The 23,643-nt window shown below is 54.3% G+C and overlaps 1 protein-coding gene across 11 annotated transcripts in view; it reads left to right on the top strand.

Moving 5' to 3' along the window:
- Positions 1–23,643, top strand: part of Arhgef10l (Rho guanine nucleotide exchange factor 10 like) — a 153,013-nt gene that overhangs the window by 97,119 nt on the left and 32,251 nt on the right. For 8 of the 11 annotated variants that reach the window (XM_076565558.1, XM_076565557.1, XM_076565559.1 and 5 more), the window contains 7 exons: positions 1,693–1,707; positions 1,939–2,120; positions 4,894–5,009; positions 5,399–5,526; positions 6,846–6,946; positions 16,384–16,505; positions 23,284–23,370. In XM_076565558.1, the coding sequence (XP_076421673.1) occupies positions 1,693–1,707; positions 1,939–2,120; positions 4,894–5,009; positions 5,399–5,526; positions 6,846–6,946; positions 16,384–16,505; positions 23,284–23,370 (751 nt within the window). The remainder of the gene's footprint in view (positions 1–1,692; positions 1,708–1,938; positions 2,121–4,893; positions 5,010–5,398; positions 5,527–6,845; positions 6,947–16,383; positions 16,506–23,283; positions 23,371–23,643) is intronic. The other 3 variants (XM_042272228.2, XM_076565554.1, XM_015989514.3) reach the window with 1 other exon arrangement.

The raw sequence follows: 23,643 nt of genomic DNA, 5'->3' as shown, positions 1-23,643 counted from the left end.
GTCTCTGTGCTACAGACTCTGATCTTAGTAGCTGAGCCTGCAACCTTGAAATTGAAGAGGGTTTTCCTTGTGTCTACCCCAGACTCCTGTTACTTTAGCTCACATGGGGTTCCCATATCTCAGAGCTGCTTGTACCCCTGACCCCAACCCCTTTCCCCCAGCAGTTTCTGCCTGTAGGAACATGGTTTCCAGCCCATGGGAGGCTGGAACGCAGAACTGGGCTGTGGGCTTAGCCTGAGATAGCAGAAACTGGGCTGGTGGGAGGAAGGTGGTCTGTGGCTGTGTTAAGTGGCCGGGACCTCACATTTGGTTGGCACAGGAGTCCACACAAATGTCAAAACCTTTGGTTTCACTTGACTGTTTGGGTGATGTAATATACGGGGCCACTTTGCCCCAGGCCATGAGAGCTAGAATCTGGGTCCTGTGCTCTGCAATCCTCCTGACCTCACCCAGCAGGGCGACTAGCAGGTGTCCCTTGTGTGGCCCTGTAGGTCTAGGGGATGGAGACTATTCTCTGTGCACTCCTAGAATTCATGCTGTGACCTTTGCAGCAGGATCCTGGGAGAATCCTGAGGCTTTAAGAGCCTGGGACACAGCCTGGTGCAGCTGTTAGAGTCAGGCCTGGAAGTGGCCAATGACTGTCAACCCAGGCCAGATCTCCCACCTCCCAGCTTGGGTACTCACAGTGTCGTGTGTGTGTGTGTGTGTGTGTGTGTGTGTGTGTGTGTGTGTGTGTGTGTGTGTATCTCATCTCTGTGTGTGCCCAGAGTCTTATTTACACTCTGCACCCAGCATTGGCTTGTGCATTTCTGTTCATGGCCACTGAGTGGATTTGGGAAACCTTGTGGCTGCAGATCTGGGGTCCTGAGGGGAGAAATCAGGGCTGCAGGCTCATCTACCCACTGTCGTCCTGTCCTTCATCTGCTCACCCTTCAGCTGTAGATGGAGCCTGCTCTGCTGCTTCCCTGCTTCCAGCCTGGAGGGAGACTTGGCAAGGAAGCCTCTGTCAGAGCTGATGTGGGCGCTCACTCACCCATTCACTCCAACATTCATTCATTCATTCATCTCCAAGTGCCTTGAATCTTTCTAAAAACTTTTTCTTTAACATTGTGTGTGTGTGTGTGTGTGTGTGTGTGTGTGTGTTTGTGTGTGTGTCTGTGAGAGAGAGCATGTGTAGGTCGGAGTACAACTTTGGGAGTCCGTTTTTACTCCTCCCACTATTTGGATCTTGGGGATCAAACTCAGAGCAAGTACCTTTATCCACTGAGCCATCTCGCCAATCCTGGGTGCTATGAATCTTAAGTCCCACTATGTCTAGACATCCAGCAGGGCCGGGACCAGACCACTGCCCTTCTCAGCCTTATGTTGTTCAGGGTTGAGCATGTGTGAGGAGTGGGGTGCTAGTGCTCAAGTTTAGGGACACCGGTTTGCAAATTGGGCCGAGTCACTTCACTTTGCTGAGTATCCATCTCCCGTTTTGGGATCCTGAAGCCACTGGGGAGGTGGCTCTAAGAATCAGAGAGGACGGCTGCTTGAGCCCCAGGAAGGCTTTCTGTGTGGTTCCCCTCTGTTCACACCGGGCCTAGGTGGCCATGCCTCCATGCTGCCTAGGCCAGTGGCCGGCCTCCAGAGTTCCCAGCCCCACGGGAATGGGCCGTCCAATAACACCTGTCCTTCTTGTCTTTTCTCCAGGCCCTCCAATCACAGGTAGGTAGCTTGTGGCTTGGGGACTCAGGCATGTGACTCTGGTGCTGGGCCTGGGCTTCCTGGTGCAGTGGCTTGGTGTGGGTTCCTTGCACTGCGTGGCCTGGCTTGGGCCTGAGGTCCCGTGCTTGGGCTGTCCGGAGCCTGGCTAAGCGGAGGTGCTGGGAGCTGCAGTTGCGTTGCCTCTGGGCCGGGCTGCAGCGGACTCTTCAGCGCTCTTCTCCTGTCCTGCAGGGGCCAGCTAGAGATCAGCAGCCTGGTGCCTCTGGGGCCCAAGTACGTGGTGAAGTGGAACACAGCGCTGCCCCAGGTGCAGGTCGTGGAAGTGGGTCAGGACGGCGGTGCCTACGACAAGGACAATCTGCTCATCCAGCATGCTGGCGCCAAGAAGGCCACGGCTGCAGGGCAGGCCCAGAGTGAGTACTGCCCTGCTGCTGTCCCTCACCTGCTAAGTGTCTAACCTGGGCCAGGGACCACAGCTGCTGGGGGCGGGGCCTAGAGAGTCTTGCTGTTGTATCTCAGTGCAGATCTGTGGCTTCAGTGGCACGTGCGTGTCCCTGTGGTCTCATTCCCCACCCAGTGCTCGACTCCCTCACGCACAGCTCACACAGCGACAGAGAGAGGCCGAGTGTGAATGAACTGACTCGGAACTGTCTCTGGTGAGACCTTGGACAGGTGCCTTCTGTTTGTACCTAGTGTGCCTCCTGGTACATTGAGGAACTAGGGGTACTCATCTCTAGCGGTGCTAGAGAACTCAGTCTGTCTGTCTGTCCCTTCCTGGGCCCATGTCTCTCCATTCTGACCCAAGCTCTCAGACTCTGTTGGAAGACGGGGACAACTTAGAAGCCAGAGCCTCCTGCCTGGTAGCGTCTCCCTGTCTGCTCTCTGCCTGCTCACTGGCCACCACCACTGTGCATCTGGACCACTGCAGTGGCCTCTGGCTGCTTTTGTCCTTTGTCCCCTTAACCCCCTGCACCTTCCCCAGAGCTTAGTTCAGATGCAGTTAGTGTATGTATGTAGTGTAGTATGCCACTACCTCCTCAGTGTTCTTCTGATGCTCTCGGGGACATCTGTCTGCCTCCTCCCTCCCTCCTGGCCTCTGATGGGGCTCCTTGGCCTCTCTGGAGTCCTCTCTGGGGAGGGCACTCCTTTTGGCTGCAGGGTCTTCCCCACTCTGTGCCTTTCTTGCCGTCTGTGTCAAGGACTCCCTTCCTTCTCGTCCCCATGCCCGTCTCTCCGATGGCCTGAGTTTGGGCCAGAGCCTCGTCCTGGGCTCTCCAGGCCTCAGGCTGAGTTTGCTGCATTCCTCATGGTGGGGAGGGTGTGATGGTGGGTGTGGGAAGGAACCAGTCACATTGCATCCCTAGTCTGGAAGCAGGGAGAGGTGAATGTTGGTGCTCGGTTCGCTTTCTCCTTTTTATTCAGTCCAGGGCCCCAGCCCATGGGACGGCGCTGCCCACATTCATTCAGAGGGGGTCTTCCCACTGCAGTAAACATAGTCTGGGAACTCCTCTCAAAGCTCGGAGGTGTGTCTCCTAGGCGATTCTAGAGTCTGTCAAGTTGGCAGTACTCACCAGCGTGACTGACCATTGGCTGCATGGAACCTTGGTGTCAGCCAGGGCCTGCGGCCCAGAGATACTAAGCTGCAGGCCTGGCAGGGGATGGAGTACTGCGCACAGTACCTTCCATGAACAAAAGGCACTGGAGTTTCGCTTCCCCTCCCCACCACAACTCTGCCCACAGCCCTGCCTGGGTGCTTGCCTCACTGGCTCCCGAAACTCCGGAAATTTTGAGGCTTGATTGCGACAGCTGTTCTGGCCCTCTGAGGCAGTACCACTATGGGTGAGGCGGGAGAGTGGGGCGGCCCCGCTTGGGTGCCTTCACCCCCATTCGACTCTCTTCTTCTTGCCCACCCCCAGGCTGTGGCTCTGGGAACCCTGTGTCCCCGACTCTGTCCTCCTGCAGCCATGTTCCCCAAGCCTGACCCCCTTGAAAGGTGAGCGGCTCTGTAGATTCTTGGTTGACCTTAGATAATTGTTTATTATATTATTATGCAAATATGGACGCACAGAAAGCACCTTGCATTTAACACATGTGTTTTTAGCCCTTGAACAACAGTGAAACCCAAACAAAACACAAACTGGATAAAAACAACACTATAGAACAATCAATAAAATTCCCGTCCGCAGTGTTAATTTGTTGTGACAGGTGACATTTTGTTTTGTTGAACCCAGACTGCTCACAGGATAGATGCGGCATGCTTTCCCGTGAGTGGGTTCCCCGCCCCCATCCTGCAGGGTGACTTATGTGGAGCCCCGTCTTCCCACCAGCGTTCATCCTTTGGGCATTTTCTTTCTGTCAGTGCGTCATCACCATACCGTGTGCCCCTGCTCTTTGCTGGTTCCCCATGGACCTTTATGCAGTCTCACTCAGCCCCTGAACCCTCAAAAGCCCTGACCCCATGCAGCAGAATGTGACATTAAAGTCACACTATCCAGGGGGCGTGGAATGACCCAGAAAGAGGCCTCAGCAACCTTACGTAGCCTGAGAAACCATGGCCTAGCTTGTGCCATCCTGTTCCCAAGGTGACACCCAAGGACTTCTCTGCACTGTCTTGCCCATCACTCTCACGGTGTCCCTTGCTACCCACCCATCTTCTGTATTTGTATCACCACTGGAGCTTCAGGCCTATTCAGTCCCCACCATTGGCTCGTCACACTGGTGCCTTTCTCCCAGGCATTTTCTCCCGTCTGGCTAATCCCCTCCCCTCCCCTGCTCTCTGCCCATCTCCCTGGGTCCTAAGTCCCATAAGAGCAGGGACCCTGCCTGCTCTGCATACCAGGTCCCCCATATGTCATTGAACAGTTTGCTGTTGGCGGGCTGCTATAAATCTCAGTACCTTTGCACACGCTCTTCTCTGGCTTGGCCATACCCGTCACATTCTGGCCTGCGGTAGGCTCTTCAGTTCTCCAAGCACGGCTGGTTTAGTCTTATGGTCCTTGTGAGCCTCAGTACGATTGTGTCACCATCCCAGGTGTGACACCTTCCTTCTGCTGGGACCTCCCTCCCTGGTCGTGTCTCCTCCAGCGTTGCCAATGCCTCTTCTCTATGGACATGGCTTACTTTTCCCTGTCGGCAGATGCTTACCTCCCCCAGCCCCAAGGCTGAGTCCGGTGTCTTCTCTACCAGACAAGGTGTACCTGGGCCCGCCGCGCCTCTTCCAGGAGCTCCAGGACCTGCAGAAGGACTTGGCAGTGGTGGAGCAGATCACCCTGCTTGTCAGCACCCTGCATGGCACTTACCAGGTGGGTGTGGCCCCGGGGGTGGTGAGGGGGCGTCCCCGCATGGTGCTCCTGTGTGCCCTGGCTCTGAGCAGGGAGCAATGGTAAAGGCTGGGATCCCCTGACCCTCTCAGAAGCTTTTGCACACATCTGGCTTTGTGCAATAGTTGGAGGTCTTACGGATGCTCCCTAGCCTCTGCCCCAGGCTGCAGGGCATCCGGTTAGGAGGGTGTCCCTCTTGGAGGACTCCTGGCTGGGCTTTCATCCAGGGCTGGGAAGTCCCTAGTATAGGTGGGATTGCCTCCCGTGTGGCTAAATTATCCCATCACCCCGGGAGCTGTCACTGTGGTAGGGCTTGTGTGGTTTGGGGGGAGCCAGGAGACGGTGGTGACCCCTTTCCTCCCCAACACTAGAATCTGAACACGACTGTGGCCCAAGACTGGTGCCTGGCCCTGCAGCGGCTGATGCGAGTGAAGGAGGAGGAGATCCACTCTGCCAACAAGTGCCGCCTGAGGCTGCTGCTGCCCGGGAAGCCTGACAAGTGAGTGGGTGGGCGGGTGTCTGGGAGGGAGGGGATGCTGTGATGAGAGAGTCCACCCCCGCTGTGGACCAGGCCCCGGCTAGCACCTGGCACACAGTAGGTGCTCAGCAAAGAACGCAGGAATGCATGGTGGTCTTGCTGACACCCCGGGTCAGCTTGGCTCTCTGTTGGCTGACTCAGACACTCAGTCTCCAGTGAACCCACTGTGTCTTACCTTCTTCCCTCACCTCAGCCTGGGCCTCCCAGATCCTCTTCATAGACCCAGCCTCCCCAGTTCAAGGTCCTCTGCTCACAAGATTCACCACAGGAGCTGTGGGACACCCCCCCATTCCCCCCCCACCCCAGAAGCAGTCCTGAGGCAGTGACTGACAGGGAAAGGAGACCAGTTGGCCCTCTTCCAGCTCTGCAGGGTGGGCCTCAGTATCCCCACTTTACGAACAAGGAAGTGAGGCCAGAGGGACAGGGACAGCCTCGGAACCCCTGGGCTTTGCTTGTGAAAGGAGGTGGGGTCAGTGCAGTGGGAGTCCTGGGCAGGAGAGTGCTCGCTGCTCAGGGGTGGGCCTCTGGGTGGGGGAAGATGGAGCCTGGCGTCAGTTGCAGGGGTGTGGGAAGAGAGAGCAGTGTCCTCATGTCTGAGTGTGGGAGTCTGCAGCTTGAGCTCTAACCCTGCTCCTGACTAACCCTGCTCTCTGCCCAGCACCCTAGAGAGTGAGAGACACAGCCCTGCCCACCTCCCAGGGGGGCCTGGGTTACTCACAGGACTCTAAAGGGGCCCTAGTCCTAAAGGCCACCTCCAACCTTCTCTGTTTCTCTCTTCTCCTTACCCCCTTCCCTTCCATCCATCCTCCCATCTTTCTTCCTTTCTTTCCTCCCTCCCTCCTCCCTCCCTCCCATCTTCCCTCCCCCTTCGTCTTTTCCTTACTGTGTATGCATCCACTCTGCAACCACCTCCTGAGTGACTGCCCCGTGTGTCAGGTGCTGGGGAGAGACAGTGTGAGGCCCTTTCCTCCATGATGAGGCCCACGGAATTCTGGCAGGTGGTGATGCCAGGACCTTAGCTGGGCATAAAGCCAGGGCTGTTGGAGGTCTGGGACTGGGCTGCCAAGAATGGCTTAGCTCCTCTAGCCAGGTGCCCCCTGACCATCACAGAAGGTGGAAGGAGGTCTCCCCAAGGGGGTGGAGCTTTGCCAGCCCACAGGCCTCCCTCCGTCTCCAGGAACATGGGTTGGAAAAGAGCCAAGGCCTTCCAGGTCCTTCTGGGGAGCTGAGCCTCTGTACCAGCCACTCATGGGGGTCCTGCCTCATCTCGCCCTCCACAGGTCTGGCCGTCCCATCAGCTTCATGGTGGTCTTCATCACACCGAACCCCCTGAGCAAGATTTCCTGGGTCAACAGGTTACACCTGGCGAAGATTGGACTCAGTGAGTACAGCCCAGGGCAGGTGTAGGGAGGGAGATGGAGAGTGTGAGCACAAGATGAGGCAGGGGCATTTCCCAGTGGGAGGGGGGTGAAGCCATGCAGAAATGCCTGGAGCCCAGTTCTGAACCTTGGACCAGTCACTTTCTCTCTACACCTCCTCTCTGAGTTATTGGGACTTGACACATCGAATCAGCAGCTACCAGGGCCCCGGTGAGGGAGGGGATGCTTAGGGAGTGAGTGCCGAGTCTTCCTGGTGCACGGAGGTGATGGCTGCCTGTCTGCTAACCAGCTACTGTGGAAAGTACACACCGGTGGTACCTAACCGCCACGGAAGTACAGGAAAATAAACAAGTAAATACCAAGTTGGAGTCAGCTGATCTTAGCCACCGGCCTCCTTACTGCCCAACATGGTGGCATATGCAACAATCCTAGCACTTGGGAGGCTGAGGCAGGAGGATTTGGGGTTCAAGGCCAGTCTTAGCTGCAGAGCAAGGCTGAGACCAGTTTGGGTTACATGAGACCCTGGGCTCAAAAGACTCAAATAAACTCCAAAATACAACCAAACCCTCCTCTGGCTGCTTCCTCTTATGCACCTGTTAGTACTAACAGAGATAAGTAAATGGGTCTTTAGGGAATGCTTCTGATGTAGCACACACTTGCAAAATCCCACATACACCCTTGTCCACAAGCTCCCTGTTGTAGGTCTGTGGAGACCTTTTTCATTGAGGACTCAGGCCCAGGGCGGTGCAGTGACTTTTGTGAAATTGCGTAGCAGGAAGGGGTAGATGTTGGATTCAGACACTGGGCATTGTGCCCCTGGAACCTAGGCCACCACCCTGTCCCTCTGCCCCATGCCCACCACATTCACACACACCGGGTTATAATGGCTTCATCTGTTTGTTTTGTGACTTGGCGTCTTAGATGGTCAGAAGTGCTGTATCATAGAAGTCCAGCTGGTACTGGGACCATTTCTTTACCTTTACTGTGTATGTGATGTTTTCATAGATGTTACTTTTTAATCTTTGTTTTATATGTGGGTACTTTGCCTGCATGTATGAGTGTGTACCACATGCATGCATGCAGGGTCCTCAGAGGCCAGAAAAAGTTACTGGGTCCCCTGGAACTAGAATTACAGATGGTTGTGACCCACCATGTTGGTGCTGGGAATCAAACCCAGGTCCTCTGGAAGAGCAGCTGGTGCTCTTAACCACTGAGCCATCCTCCAGCCCTTCCAATAGGTTTAGAAAACATTTCTGAATCAGGAGTCAGGGCCCTTGTCACCTGGCTTTCATTCATTAAAAAAAAAAAAAAAAAAAACCTTATTCATTTGCCTCATTATAGTTTTTTTTCCCCCAAGACAGGGTTTCTCTGTGTAGTCCTGGCTGTTGCCTGGCTGTCCTAGAACTCACTTTGTAAGGGAACTCAGAGATCTGCCTGCCTCTGCCTCCCTAGTACTGGGATTAAAGGCATGCACCACCACCACCTGGCATCATTACAGTAATGTGTGTGTGTGTGTGTGTGTGTGTGTGTGTGTGTGTGTGTGTGTGTGTGTGTGTGTATTTGTGTAGAGGCCAGAGGACAGCCTAAGATGTTGTTCCCCAGGCACCATCTACTTTAAAAATGAAACTGTGTGAGTGTTTATACAGAGGTCTGTGCATCACTTGTATGCCTTGTGCTTGCATAGGTCGAAGAAGATGCGGAATCTCTTGGAATTGGCAGTAGGGGTGGTTGTGAGCCATCATGTGGGTGCTGGGAACTGAATCTGGGGGCCTCTGGAAAAGCAGGCAGTGCTCTTCATCACTGAGCCACCTCACCAGCTCCCACTTTTTTTTTCTGGGGCTCACTGACTGAGCTCGGCTGGGTGGTCAGCAAACCCAGGGATCTCTCTGTCTCTCTGTCTCTTCAGTTCTGCAATTGCAAGTGCAGGGATCGTTCCCAGCTTGTTCGTTAGTTTTGAACCAGGGTCTCACTATGTAACCCTGGCTGTCCTCGAACTCACAACAAAGTCACAGAGATCCACTTGCCTCTGCCTCCCAAGTGCTGGGATTAAAGGCCTGTGCCATCACACCGTTTTCCAGCTTTTTTTTTTTTTTTTTTTTTTTAAATGTGGCTTTGGGCTCTTGTGCTTATGAGGCAGGTGCTTTACCGAGTGAGCCATCTCTGGTAATTTTAGGCATAAAGAGCCCTGACAAAACTCAGAAGGCTTTCTGCTGTCGAGGAACTTGAATTTGAGATGGACAGGTGGACATTAAGTGAGGTGCTGGGCGGTGAAGTGGGGCCGTGTGGCTGTCCCTGAATGTGAGGGCTGCGTCAGGGAGAAGCCGCCGCCGTGGGAAGATCTGGGCCTCGTGATCCAGGCATGTGAATCACAAGTGTGCAGGTCCTGGGGCAGCAGCAACAGGTGGTTCCCAGTGGCCAGAGCGGGCGGGCGGGCGGGCGGGCGGGCGGGGGTGGGAGTGGGGGTGGGGGAGTCAAAGAAGTAGGTGGTTGAATCGAGGGCAATGGTGCTCTGTAGAGCAGGGGTGAGGCCAGCAGGGTGTGCGGAAAGAGGCACACGTTCTGGCTGTGTTCCAAAGGTTTTCACTGAAATGTGGGAGCCTGTGATATCACAGTTGGGGTTCCATCCAAGGGAGCCATTCTGCTGCTGTGCAGAGGGCCTTGGAGGAGCAGGTGCAGGGGGGAGGGGTGAGGGGTGTGTGGCTCTGGAGGAGCTGTCCCAGCAGTGTCTGCCTGGTCAGTGTCCTAGGCCTGGGGCTGGTGTAGCTTAGAACTTGGCCTTGTCACTGGGAGGCCGCAGAGGGTGGAGGGAGGCCTTTGAGAGCTGCCCCATCCTTGACTTGGAGATCTGGGCCTTGGAAGGGCTGAGGGTGCCCCTGCTGGGCCCTAGAGGTGGGGACATGCTGCCTTCCCTATTATACATGACTTCAGTGTTAGGCGGATGCTAAAACTCAGTGTGAGCCCTGCCTCCCTCCCTGCCCCCCCACTCACTGCCCCCCCCCCCCCCCGTTCCCTGCCCCCTTGCCCCCCTGTCACACCCCCCACCTCCGCTCCTTGCTTCTGCCTCCTGCCTTCCTACCCCCTGCCTCCCCCTCCCCCAACCCCCGGCTCCCTGCCCCCTGTTCCCTGCCCTCTTGCCCCCCTGTCACACCCCCCACCTCCGCTCCTTGCTTCTGCCTCCTGCCTTCCTACCCCTACCCCCTGCCTCCCCCCCAACCCCTGGCTCCCTGCCCCCTGTTCCCTGCCCTCTTGCTGCCCTGTCCCCTCCCCCACCTCTTGCTCCCTGCCCCTGCCCCCTGCCTCCCTAGGGGGCTTCCTGCCTCTTTGCTCCCTCATTCCCCTTCCTTCCCTTTTATTTCCCCCTTCCTTCCCTCCCCTCCTCCTCCCCTCCTCCTCCCCTCCTCCTCCCCTCCTCCTTCCCTCCTCCTTCCCTTCTGCTGTCAGTGGGGAACTCGGGCACCACACATGCTAGGCCAGGCTTTTGCCCAGACTAACGCCCTCAGTACTCCTTTTACTTCTGTTGGGAGGCAGGCCCTCCTTGAGCTGATTTTACTCTGTAACCCAGGCGGGCTTTGAACCTACCATCCTTCCAAGTCAGCTTCCCAAGTGCCTGGGACGCAAGCCGGGGCTCCTGGGCTAGGCTTTCCAGGAAAATGGATTTCCTGTTTGAACCTGGACGCTCTGCGGAGCTGGACTGGTGTGCTGGGCCTGGTGCTGACGGAGGCAGGTGCCTGGGCAGCCTGTGGGCCACATTGTCTCCACACGGCTCACTTCGGCAGCCTTAAGAGGAGAGTCATTTGAAATTATATCTGAATGCCCGGGTCTCCTGGGGCTTGAATAGTTTGTTCTTTTCATTTTGCTGCGTTTGTTCTTCGTGTGTGTGTGTGTGTGTGTGTGTGTGTGTGTGTGTGTGTAGGTGTGCAAGGAGCGGGACCATGTTAAAGATGTGACACTCCTTTATCATGTTTAATTTTCTTCTGCGTACGGTGAGCCAGGATGGTAATCCTCTGAAGACTGAGAAGGGAGAGGGACGGGAGAGCCTTTGGTCTAGTGCTGCCCTGTGGTCCTGGGGAAGGCCTTTTCCCCCAGCCCCAGTTTTCCCACCCTTGACCAGACTAGATCTCTAAGGGCCCTTGCTTATTGTACGTAGGGTCTCAGGTGCCCTGGAAGGTTCAGAAGGTGACCAGGGACAGGCCTTACACCATTTGATCTGGAGCCAGACGGTCCTGTTTGGTTCATAGTTCCAAGGCTTCTAGGCTGGGCTGTCCTGTAAGCTGTTCAGCTTGTAGCTCTGGGGGCATCAGAGATCAGGGACCACGCAGGTGCTTCAGGTGACAGTGTTCTGGTGAGAGTGTGTGGGCCGTGGGGGGCAGCCCTGCACCTGCAAGTTTGAGCCTCACATGATAATGCAGAGCTGGGTCAAGTCTCTTCCCACACATCATAGCTGCTAGCCTCCATTCATAAAGGCTTGGTAGATGGGTGCCCAGGGAAGGCTCCAGAGAAGGAAGAGAAAGCCAGGGCTCTCAGGGTTCTGCTGCACCCCAGATCTCTTCTGACCCTTGTATCCCCAGGCCCCAGAGCCGCTCCCAAGGATAAGCTCTCCAGAGAGGGTCTGGGTGTAGCAGGCCCTCCCCACACCCACACTTACAGAAGCGTCAGAGGCTTGGGCCAGGCATCTGCATGCCACCTGCCAGCCTCCCTGCCTCTCATCTCTGGTCTAGTCTTCCAGTCCCATCTTCTCAACTACCCAGCACTGATGTTTACCTCCTCCCGAGCATGCCTGGGAAGCCTCGGACTGTATCCTAAACCTAATCTCCATTAACCCTGCAAACCATCCTAGGGCTGGGACCCCTAAGCCAGTGGTCTTCAATCTTCCTAATGCTGCGACCCATGAGTTCCTCATGTTGTGGTGACCCCAACCATAACATTATTTTCTGTTGCTACTTCATAACTGTAGTTTTACTACTGTTATAAACTGTAAGTATCTATGTTTTCTGATGGGTCTTAGTGACCCCTTCGAAAGGATCATTCAGTCCTCCCACCAAAGGGGTTGTGACCCGCAGGTTGAGAACCACTTCCAAGATTCTCTGGCTATGGTGTCCCTGTCCATTGGCATGGGGGACAAAGGTCTGTATCCTAGCTGGGAACTTGTGGCCTTCAGCCAGCCTCTCTGGATAGCATCAACATCTCTTGGTGGGGGCGCATGGCTGATGGGAAGGGTGCCTGGCCTTCTGACTGTGGCTGTGACTGACGATGGCATCTCCTGCCCTGGGGAAATGTGATAGGGTCTTGAAGATGGCAGTGGCTCTGAGAATCTCGAGAGCAGTGCGTCCACAATGGTGAAGACCTCACCCCGGAAGCTGAGCACAGAGCGGGTTAGAGGTGGCTCAGCCACTCGCCCTGGTGTTTAGAGGAAATATGGGGATTAGAAATGGCCACCATTTCTCCAGGGCCTGGCATATCCTAGACCGTATTTATGTTCTTTCTGGGCACCTCCAAAACTCCAGATGACTGGAATTCTGTCCCCTCTTTTCTAGACCAGGCAAATGTCACACCGTGAGTTGAAGACTGGGTTAGGCTGTGCCTAGGGTGTTGCCAGCAGACCAGAGGAGATGGTTCCTTGGTTGGGGGCACTGCCAGCCACTGTGCCACAGTGGCTCGCTCTTGAGCTCCGTGAGCACCGATAAACACGGCCTTAAATAAGCCTCTGCTTAGCGTCAGTTGGAATCACGGCCGGCCGTGCCTCTGGTACCTTTCCTGAATGCCACTTACCCCAAGTGGGCTTCCGGCGTTCGGCGGCCACAGCCTCCTCGTTTGGTCTCCGCCGCTCTGGTTTTGTGACATGGACAATGGCAGTGGCAGATGGGGAGCCACAGCTCCATTTTCTTTCCCCGCTCCCAGTTGCACACAAGAAAGGCACCATCTGGAAGGAGAAGGTCAGGCTGTTAAAAATATATATGGTAATAAATTGCCAGGGCCTGACGGGCTGTGGGTGTGCAGGGGAAGGAGGGAGGGGCTGGGGTGAGATAAGGAGGTGGGGGCTGTGCGTGTACCTGTCTGGCTGTTGGGGGGGGGTGAGCTCCGTGGGTCTCCGGCCTGGTAGAGGAGGGTCTGATTCCTTGTGAGTTCCCTGAGGGCAGGGACAGCATCTCAAATTGTGTCCTGTTTAATTACCATTGAGCCTTAACTGAGAGGCAGCAGGGCGGCCGGCCCCTTTCCCTCGGTGCCTGGGCATGCTGTGTAACATGCCTTGTGGCTTCTTTTCTTCATTTCAGCTTCCCAGCACTTTGGGGATCCCCAAAGTGAGGATGAAAGGATATGGTGTTTTGGTGTATATTGTGCTGCGGTCCCCTTTGTCTGATGGATCTCTCATACTCTGGCTTTTTTCCTGTGGCAAGGCTAGGTTTTGTGGGACAGTTTCCAGGGCTCAGAGTGTGAAGGGCTCCTTCTGGGCCCGTTAGGAAACAGTCAATTCTGAGCCCTTCAGGCAGGGATAGGAGCCCGCAGGGTAAGCAGCCAGCTTTGTGTGTTAAAGGAAGTGTTCAGATTCTCAAGGTCTGGCTACAGGTGTGTTTCACTCCGACCCCTCTGGCCCCGCTGGGTTTTGGGCTGGGCCACTCTTGGAGGTGGTTCCTTCTCACACAGATCAGCCTTTCATTTTGCCTTGGTATCTTTTCTTTCACAAAAACGAGTCTTGTTGATGGGGTACGTTAGACACCCATGCAAAGTGAGGCTCCAAGAGAAAGGTCATGTTCAGATTGCCCTTGGTTATTGGTGTGTGATCGGTAGTATCGCTGGCACCGTGTGAGTGGTTATTGGTGTGTGATCGGTAGTATCGCTGGCACCGTGTGAGTGGTTATTGGTGTGTGATCGGTAGTATCGCTGGCACCGTGTGAGTGGTTATTGGTGTGTGATCGATAGTATCGCTGGCACTATGAGTGGTTGTGTGAGGGAAAGTTTTGGCCCTCATGAATCATTGGCATTATAGGGAACCTCCTGTCCCCACACATATGCACTTGTACACACAGGCTCACACACAGGAATAGAGAAGCTCGTGGAAGAACAGAGGTAACCCTGTACCTTCAGTTATAATGGGTAGTGCCTCATGAGCTCATCTTGAGTTGAAAACATCCGAAGAGGAAACTGCATTTAACCTCTAACCTCCCACACATCACAATTTAGCCCAGCATGCCCAGGTCATTTCCATTAGCCCTGGGTTGGGCAAAATGATTTCTTTTTTTTTTTTTAAAGATTTATTTATTATGTATACAGAAGAGGGTACCAGATCTCATGACAGATAGTTGTGAGCCACCATGTGGGTGCTGGGAATTGAACTCAGGACCTCTGGAAGAGCAGTCGGTGCTCTTAACCTCTGAGCCATCTCTCTAGCCCAGCAAAATGATTTCTTAATCAAGTGTGTGTGCACTGTGTATATAAATGAGTGAGGATGAGCTTGGCTGTGGAACACTTGCCCTAGCATGCCTGACATCCCAGGTACCTTCTCTTGTAATGCAAGCAAACCAAACTATGCATGCATGGACACATTCACAAGTGCACAAATGCACACACACACACATGCACACGCACACGCACACACGCGCGTGCGTGCACACACACTGACGGGTGTGGGGAAATGTGACAAGATCCAAAAAGGCAACATCCAGAAATGCCTGGTGTGGTGAACTCAGAGTTCACTTGTTTATCCAGGGTGGCCTGGAGCAGGCTGTGCAGCATCCTGAGAGATGATGCCTCCTAGTGCTCGTCCAGGGAAAGATCAAAGCTCAGAATCGAAGGCTGGTCTCTGCTTTCCCACCACCGCAAAGTGGACGGGCTTAAGTTGAGTCGTCCCAACCCGGAGACACTTGCAGTGCTAAAGTGATGTGACAGCTCTGACAGAGGCTGGGACTCTGTTGAGAAGGAAGGGTGGAGGCACAGGATTTTAGGAGAGGAGCCGGCTGCCGAGTTGGGTAGAGGGGCGGCGTTCCACTCAAAGGGACATCCAGAGCTGCGTGCTGAAATTGCTGACCATTGTGGAGCCTGGTGACCAGGAGATGGGACTGAGAGGGAGGGACAGGTCCTCGTGGCTCTTCCAGAAGAGTCTGGGCCTGACTCCAAGGAGACCAGGACCTTTCAAACAGGGAGCAATGGGGTGCTCTGTGGGGTTGTTTCAGGCTGGCCTTGGAGGCTGGGTAAAGGGCAGCTCACGCATCCAAAGGCAGGGGCAGCATGGGCCTGGTCCCTGCTTCCTGTTTGTCACCAAGGAGGGGTGTGAGGCTTAGGGAGGCTGCTGTCCCAGTAGTTCAGTTGGGACAGTCAGAAAGGGCTTCTCAGAGGAGGCTACCCGTGAGCAGACCGCCCTCCTCACCATGAAGTGAGAAAGCACCAGTTGCTGGCATAGATCCACCCCCATTTCTTTAACGCGAAGCCCAAGACCACGCACAAGCATCTGACCCAGCCCTTGAAAACGAGAACCTTTTTATTTCTTGTTCCAAAACCACATGAAGGCATGGTTATTAATCCCACTCCACCCCCACAGACAGGGCTCACATAGTCCAGGCCTGGACCTCACCTTGTAGCTGAGAATGACCTTGAACATCTGATCCTCCTGCCTCCATGTCTGAGGGCTGGATTGTGGGTGTGTGCCTGGTTCATTCCATGATGGGGCTGGAACCCAGGGCCTCCTGCATGCTAGGCGAATGCTCACTCCGTCAACTGAGCCACATCTCCAGCCTCACGATCTCTCTCTCTTCTTCTTCAACTCTCCTTTCTTTTATGTGGGATGCATGTGCGCGCGTGTGTGTGTGTGTGTGTGTGTGTGTGTGTGTGTGTGTGTGTGTGTGTGTGTGTACGAGTGAACTCACCTGCGCAGGCGTATGTAAAGGCCTGAAGTTGACATTGTGTGCCTTCCCTCTGCCGCTTTTCTCCTTGGTTTTTGAAGCAAGGTCTCTCTGAAGTTGGATCTCTCTCTCTCTCTCTCTCTCTCTCTGTCTAGACTGGATGGTCTGTCTGTCTCTACCCTCCTTCACTGGGGTTACAGATACTGTCACACCCAACTTTTACATGAGTGCGGAGGATTTGAACTCAGATCCTCACGCTTGCCCAGCAAGTACTTGATCCACCAACAACCTCTCCTACCCAGTCACCCTTTTATCAGCAAAGGAACTGAGGCTCAGGGGGTTGTGGTATCCTCACAGGTTGCTCCATGGTAGGGTCAAGCTGGGATTCTGTTCTCAGGTTTCCCAGATCCTTGCCTGTGGTCCATAGCCAACTCCAGATTGGGCTTCATCTCAGACCAAGAGGCACGTGGGGTGGGGGACTGATCAGGGCAATAAGGTCACCATGGGACCTGGCCCGCTGGGGTCGGTGGTGACTGTCAGGGTTGAGGGCCAGCGCCACCTGCTGGGGCTCACACTCACCAGCCCCCTCCTTCCTCTCGCTGCAGGGGAGGAGAACCAGCCAGGATGGCTGTGTCCCGATGAGGACAGGAAAACCAAAGCCCCGTTCTGGTGCCCCACCCTGGCCTGCTGCGTCCCTGCCTTCTCTTCCCGGGCCCTCAGCCTGCAGGTGAGTGGACCCGGCACACGGTGCTGTGGTGGCCCTGCCTAGCCTGGGAGAACCAGTGTCCAGGTAGCATCTGCTGCAGCTGGAAAGGCCCAGCGTCTCAGTCCAGCTAACTGACCCAGGGGGCCAAGCCTTTTTTTTTTTTGTCGTTCTGTGAGTCAGTAGTCCCACCAAAAGAAAGGGTGTGTATGAATGACCAGCATGGGCCATGGGGTGGAAAATTCCGTTATTTTGTAATAGTGAATACCAGCGACCTCATCTGTTGAAGGCCTGACTTGGGACTGTGCCCAAGATGATGCCACGAGGCCAGTGCTGGCTTTGGTGGTGACTTCCCTTATCCCGGGATGCTCCGGGGTCATCACACCCTCTCACTTGCCCACTATTCTCTTCTCGTGTTTAGCTGCACTTCTTGTAATAGTGATTAGAACAGAATTTCACAGGAGATAAAAGCCCAGACAGGTCTCCCAAAATGACAGCCAATAAGGGTTTGGTTCAACTTGATTACAGTTTCCATGGTATTAACCACCAGGAAGCTCGCCCTCCCCCCCCATCCGTCACTTGTCCCTTATGTCCTGGCAGAGCCCACCCCTCCATCTGGAGCAACTGTTGTCTATCCTCTCCCAAGCAGATGAGGACCCTGAGCTCTGGGACGGGCGAGCGAGCGTGGGACCCAGCACAGATAAATAGTCGCAGGAGCCGTGCGGGCTGGGCTGTAGGACTGGGGCTCTAAGAGCTGAAAGAGCCCCCTGCGATGTAAGTTCATCGTTCATTCCTTTACCCATCTGTCCGTTCACAGGTCATCCCTGAGCACCTACTGTGCGCTAGAACTGGGAATGCAGTGGTGACCAGGACGTACGAGGTTCCCACCTCCTGTAGCCTTCAATCTAGTGGGCAAAGACAGGCAGGACCTCAGCACACAGAAGGGAACTGAAAGGAAAATTCATGAGTGTAAAGCAGAGATATGGCAGGCATGGAAATGGGGACCGCATGGTTCATGGGTGCAGGGAGGGCCTCTTGGAGGAGGTGGCGTTAAACAGGAGAGCCACACAGCAAGAAGGACACAGACCCCAGAGGGCCCAGGGGGATCCACTTTGTAAGTAGTCCCATCAATATGGAGCAGACAAATCCAAAGGGACTGGCAGGAAACAGGATGGAGCTTGGGTTAGTTGTCTCTTAAAGGGGCCTTCTTCTAGACCTGTGAACAGTGGCCATTGAATTTCAATGTGGGTTCTGGAGGGGACATTGAGACTGTTGCTATGGGTGATGAGGCCTGTCACTGGGTGAGGGAGACCATGACAGCCTTGTAGTGTTTCACTCTTGAAGCCCTGATGGACCCAAGCCAGGTAATGGTGGCATCTGGATCTTGATTTGAATCCTTGGAGGCGGGGCTATAAGAGACTGAGATGGCTGAATGAGGCTTGGAGCTCAGTGCAGGGGCCTGCCAGAGGTGGAGTCTGGCTGGGGCTTGGAGGCCAGGGCTTGGGGCCAGGGAAAAGTAAGAAAAGCTCTCACTTCTGCAGAGTGAGGCCTCACCCAGCCTCTGATCAGGATACAGAGTAAAGCCATGTACTATTCAAAGTTTATTTAATTTTTTTCTAGAGATTTATTCATTTTTATTTTATGTGTATGGGTGTTTTGCCGGCATATAGGTATGTGCACCACATGCATGCAGTACCCACAGAGACCAGAAGAGGGCATGAGATGCCCCTGGAACCGAAGTTACAGATGGTTGTGAGGCACCCTGTGGGTGCTGGGAATTGAACCTAGGCCTCTGGAAGCGCATCCAGTGCTCTTAACTGCTGAACCTCCTCTCCAGTCACCCATGTAATTGTTTCTTTTTTCATTCATTCATTCATTCATTCATTCTTTTTTTTTTTTTTTTTTTTTTTGTTGGTTTTTCAAGGTTTCTCTGTGTGGCCCTGGCTGTCCTAGAACTCCCTCTGTAGACCAGGCTGGCCTCAAACTTAGAGATGGGATTAAAGGTGTGGGCCACCACTGTCCGGCTTTCCCATATAATACTTAAAAAAAATATCCTTCAGAGTATGGCCTGTAGGTATCTTTTTTAAGGGAATAATGAAGGACTGAGAGTTTCCTGTGGGCCTTGGTGTGGAAGCCAGAGTCCATGGAGAGGAGACTTTTGGTTCTGCCCTGTGTTACTTACACAAAGCTGGCCCTGGAGTGTGGCCTCTGCAGTGGGGACTGGAGTCTTCCGTCACCCCCAGGATCTTAGGGTTTCCTGATACGTAGGTCACACCCTGGCTCAGACACGGATAGTGGATTCCCTAAGTGGGTTTCTGTTTCCAGAGTCTCCTTGAAAGAACGGACACCTGATGGGAACCATCTGCCATCCTGAACCTGGGAGGATGAGCAAGGGCCTGTGTATCTCCTCTCTTGGAGCTGTTGGGGCTCCAGCACATGTGTATGGGCTGACAGTGCTCAACCCATGCTCAGCTGGTCCCAAGGAACCCCCATGTCAGCTGAGAGAGCCATGCGTGAATCTCTGTGGGTAATGGGCCCGGAGGCAGGGGTTCCAGGGGGACCTGCCAGAGCCTGCCTGGCTGTATTTTCTGGGCTCATCTGGCTCTGCTTTGCCCACCTCCGACCTAGCCCAGACAGCTGTGCCCCATCAGCTCAGTGCTGGCAGCCGGATGAATTAGAGCGGAGACGGCCGGCCTTGTCCAATTACTGTGGGAACAGATGTGCCTGTGGGCAGCTGCCCAGGCTTCTCTCCCACTTACGCAGGCTCTCAGGTGGCCACATGAGCTGGCAGCCAGCCTATTTCTTCCCTTGGAAAGCTGGGGTTGGGCAAGGGAATTGCTGGCCCCGCCTCTTTCCTGGGCAGACAAGACCCTGACCTGTAGCTGCTAGGTGACGAGTGTGCTGGGCTGTATCCTTGCTGGGGGCTGAAGAACAATGCTCGTCTTGGAGCTGACAGCCGTGCCCATGCCGGGCCATGCCAGACCTCTGGTCGGCAAGGGAACTGGTTGTGGGGGAGTGTGAGAGGAGTCTGACTGGGGGTCTCCCTGCCCTGGTTACATCCTAGCCTGGAATGCCCCAGTCATGTGACACTAGAAAGCTGTTGTAGCTCATAGTATAAAGCCACATCTTTGTTTGTTTGTTTGTTTGTTTGTTTGTTTGTTTGTTTGTTTTGAGACAGGGTTTCTCTGTGTAGCTTTGGTGCCTGTCCTGGATCTCACTCTGTAGACCAGGCTGGGCTCGAACTCACAGTGATCTGCCTGGCTCTGCCTCCCGAGTGCTGAGATTAAAGGCATGTGCCACCACTACCTGGCTAAAGCCACATCTTTAGTAGCAACTAGAGAGGCCATTGAGACCCCTGGCTGGGTCACAGTGAGGATTAAATGATATGGTTGAGGGTCTGGGGAGGTGGTCTAGTGGTAAATGCTCACCATGCAAACATGAATTCCATCCTCAGCACTCATGTAAACACGATGGGTGTGTAGTGTGGACCTGTAGTAATCACAATGTGGGGAGACGGAGCTGGGTGAGGCTCTAGGCACAGTGAGGTATCCTGTCTCAAAAAATCTGGTGGGTGGTTGTAGCATGAATCCTAATTGCTCTTAATAAAAACCCAGGGCCAGATATCGGGATAAATGCTGAAAGATCAGAGAGACAAAGAAACAAGCCACAGCCACTTCTCACCTCACCAACTCCTCAGCTGAAAAAAGACTTGAGCTCCTGTCTCCTCCCACCTTATATTCCTTTCTCCACCCAGCCGTATCACTTCCTGTGTCAACCTCCCTAGTGCTGGGATTAAAGGTGTGTGCCACCACTGCCTGGCCTCTATGGCTAACTAGTGGCTGGCTTTGCCCTCTGATCTTCAGGCAAGCTTTATTTGTTAGATCATACACAAAATATCACCACAGAAGGTCTTTGAGGAAGACACTCAGTGTTGACCTCTGACCTTTATGCACACGTGTACACACATGCACATATGTGTGTGCAATGCACTCAGGGTTCAAGGAACAGAAGCCAACATCTCAGGACATTTTTACCCTCCCGGAAGAGGCCTCTGGGTCTCCTGGGAATTCCCAAAGATTTGACCACTGGGGAGCCTGAGGAAGCTCCTTGGGCTCTTGGCTCTGTTCCAAAGTAAGAGGCCTGTCCCTAGAGGGGCAGCAAGAGGTCAGGGTGGGCATGCCACAAACTGGGCCAGTCTCAAGGCCTGCCTGGGCACAGGCTTGAGACGGTGGAGTGTGTTGATTCTGAGGGTCTTTAATTTTTAAAATTACATGATTTATGTATTTATTATTTATTTGTAGGGAGGACTTGCCCACATGGTGCACATGTGGAGGTCAGAGGACAATTTGGAGATGTCACTTTTATCCCTCCACCGTGGGGGTTCAGGGCATTGAACTCAGGTCGTTGGACTTGGTGGCAAGCCCCGTTACATGCTAAGCCATCTCTCGGGTTCTCTGAAATGCTTTGCGACTCGAATGCCTTGTGGAAGGGGTTGTAGCCTGGCCCCACAGGGGTCTATAGCCAGAGAGTTTGGTCCTCAGCTTCCCAGCCCAGCAACCTCTGCTTTGATGGACACCAGCTCCATTATCCATAACTGCTAACAGTCATTTTCAGTGACTATGACAAAACACTTGAGGTTGGGTACTATATGCAGAAAAGAGGTTTCTTTGGCTCACAGCTTTGGAAGCTGGATATCTAAAGATCAGGCAGCCCCAATCTGTTCACCAGTAAGGTCTCAGGGTGATGGCATTATGATTGGGGTGATCACATGTGAAGACCATCATTTGGTGAGACCAGAAGCCTGGGAGGCTCAGGGACAGGCTGGTTCATTTGGTGACAGCCCCCTCTCAGGGGAACTGGGGTCCCATGAGAACATTAATCTCTTCCTAGAGAAATGCATCCTTAGCCTAATCACCTCCCCATGTCCCATCTCTTAAAGGTCTCACTATCCTAACACCGCCACCCTGGGGACCTGGCTTCCAGCACACAGGCCTTTGGGGGACACACTCAAACCGTATCTGCGGCACAGCAGTTGGGGACCCTGAAGGCTGCTGGCTGTGCAGTTGCTTGGCTGTGGTACATGCAAAGTGCTGGAGGAATCTATCTAGGCTTCCAGAGGCACAGGGATGCTGGGTGCCAGGTGCCCAGGTCGATGCTCCATGCTGTTTAGCAGTCCTCTTCAGACCCCAAGACCATCCCAGTGAGATGTCAGGTCCCCACTTATATATAGGAAGTTGATGTGTAAGCAGGGTTGGTGCCAGGCTGGCTGATTGCAAAGCCTCCATCCTTTCACTAGCCAGTACCCTGCCTCTTGGTGCGCCTGGCTTTCCAGGAGTCAGGAGCCACACAGGGGTCCAGACACTGGTCGCTTTTCTTGTTGCTTGTTTTTTCAAGACAGGGTTTCTCTGTTACAGTCCTGGCTGTCCTAGAACTCGCTTTGCAGACTAGACTGGACTCAAACTCATAGAGATCCACCTGTCTCTGTCTTTCAAGTGCCAGGATTAAAGTCATGCGCCACCACCGCCTGGCTAAGGACACCCGTCCCTTAAGGAAGCATGTAGTTGTTACCACCGTCTCAGACCCATTTCTGTCAATCAGCTGACATCAGGGCCCTCGGGAATTGCCATGGAGATGCTTGAGTCTGGGCTGTGATGACGCCTTCCTCTCCTGAGAGATCAGGAATGGCAGCCTGGCAGAAAGGCTGGGGCCCTTCAGCCAGTACAGCCACGGAGGCAGAGGGTCTGGAGACTTCTGGCTCAGTGTGTGGGTCCTGGATCCCCATCTGGGAAGAAGTGGAACATTGTAGCCCCGAAGTCTCGGGCCTGGTGCTTCCAGGTAGAACTTCAGGGAGAGTAGAGAGAATCAGGCATGGGAAGTCTGAGTCTAGACCTGCCTCTGTCCCTAACATGCTGTGCGACCTCAAGCCAGCCATGTCCCCTCTCCGAGCTTCAATCTGGCTAACTGCTAAGGTGTCTGGGGCAACTTTTGGCCCTCTTGCCCATGGCCATTAGGAATCTTGGTCGTGTTCCCAAAGCAGGACTGGCAGGTTCTTCACCAGCAGAGGGCAGCACCTGCCTGGGAAAAGTCCCGGTGTCTCTATGTTTCTGGACACAGCCCCTTCCAGCTGCCCCCAGTGCTGTCCTGTCCAGAGAGACAGTCAGCGCCTGAAACAAGGCTCTGAGAGGCCACCCAGCCAGGGGCTGGAAGCAACAGATGCAGGGGGCTGTATAAGAAGCCAGCGACTCTCAGTGACAGCTGGCTGCCAGTCAAGCCCCAGTGTTTTCCTTACACAACCCACCCAGTCCCCTGTCCCAGTGGGTCCTTCTGCAGAAGGGTACTGATGCAGAGCCCCTTTACCTCATTTTCACCTCCCTGCAGCTCTCTGGAGGGATGTGGGAGGCCACTGGGGTGCAGGAGCAAGCGGGGCCCAGTCACTCACTTCCTCTCTGACCTAGTGCTGGCCCCGGCCTTCTGTGGACTTTTCTTTTCCATCTACAAAATAAAGTGCTTGGATGAGGGCGGGGAGCTTAGTGGTCATCAGCAAGCCCTATCTAGAAGCTGCCTGGTTCCAGAGTCTATGGACGGATATAGAGCATCAGTCAGGCCTTTTCTGGACAGAAGGTTCTAGAAGAATGATGGTCAAATATGAAGCATAGGAAACTATGTATGTGGCATGTGGCACTTCCTTGGCCCCCATCCTGAGGGATCTCATGGGTGGGGGCAATGGGCTCAGAAGTGTGTCAAATATTGGCATCTTGGCACCTCACTGTTTGACCTTCCTATACTATCTCTGTCTCTACAGCTTGGGGGTCTGGTCCACAGTCCTGTCAACTGTCCCCTGCTGGGCTTCTCAGCTGTCAGCACTTCCCTTCCACAGGGCTACCTCTGGGTAAGTAGTCCCTTTGCCCAGTCAGGGGGTGGTGGTGGTCTGTCCTCAGGATGGAGACAGAGAGGGTGACTCTCAGGAAGGGTTCTGAGAAAGACACCCTCTTGTCTAGCAGCCCTATCTATCAACCTTGGGGCCTGGAGGTGGGGGGGCATGGAGTCTTATCCAGGGTAATGGAATCCAGGGAGAGTAGGGCTTTTGCAAGGGGCCAGACCTCTAGGAGAGGGATGAGTGTAAGCCATGTAGAGGCCTAGGTTGCAGAGGTCCGGATTGCAG

The sequence above is a fragment of the Peromyscus maniculatus genome, chromosome 2, assembly GCF_049852395.1.
Source record: "Peromyscus maniculatus bairdii isolate BWxNUB_F1_BW_parent chromosome 2, HU_Pman_BW_mat_3.1, whole genome shotgun sequence".
NCBI lineage: Eukaryota > Metazoa > Chordata > Mammalia > Rodentia > Cricetidae > Peromyscus > Peromyscus maniculatus.
The sequence above is the reverse complement of the archived record's forward strand: the minus strand, read 5'-3'. Positions and strand labels throughout refer to the sequence as shown.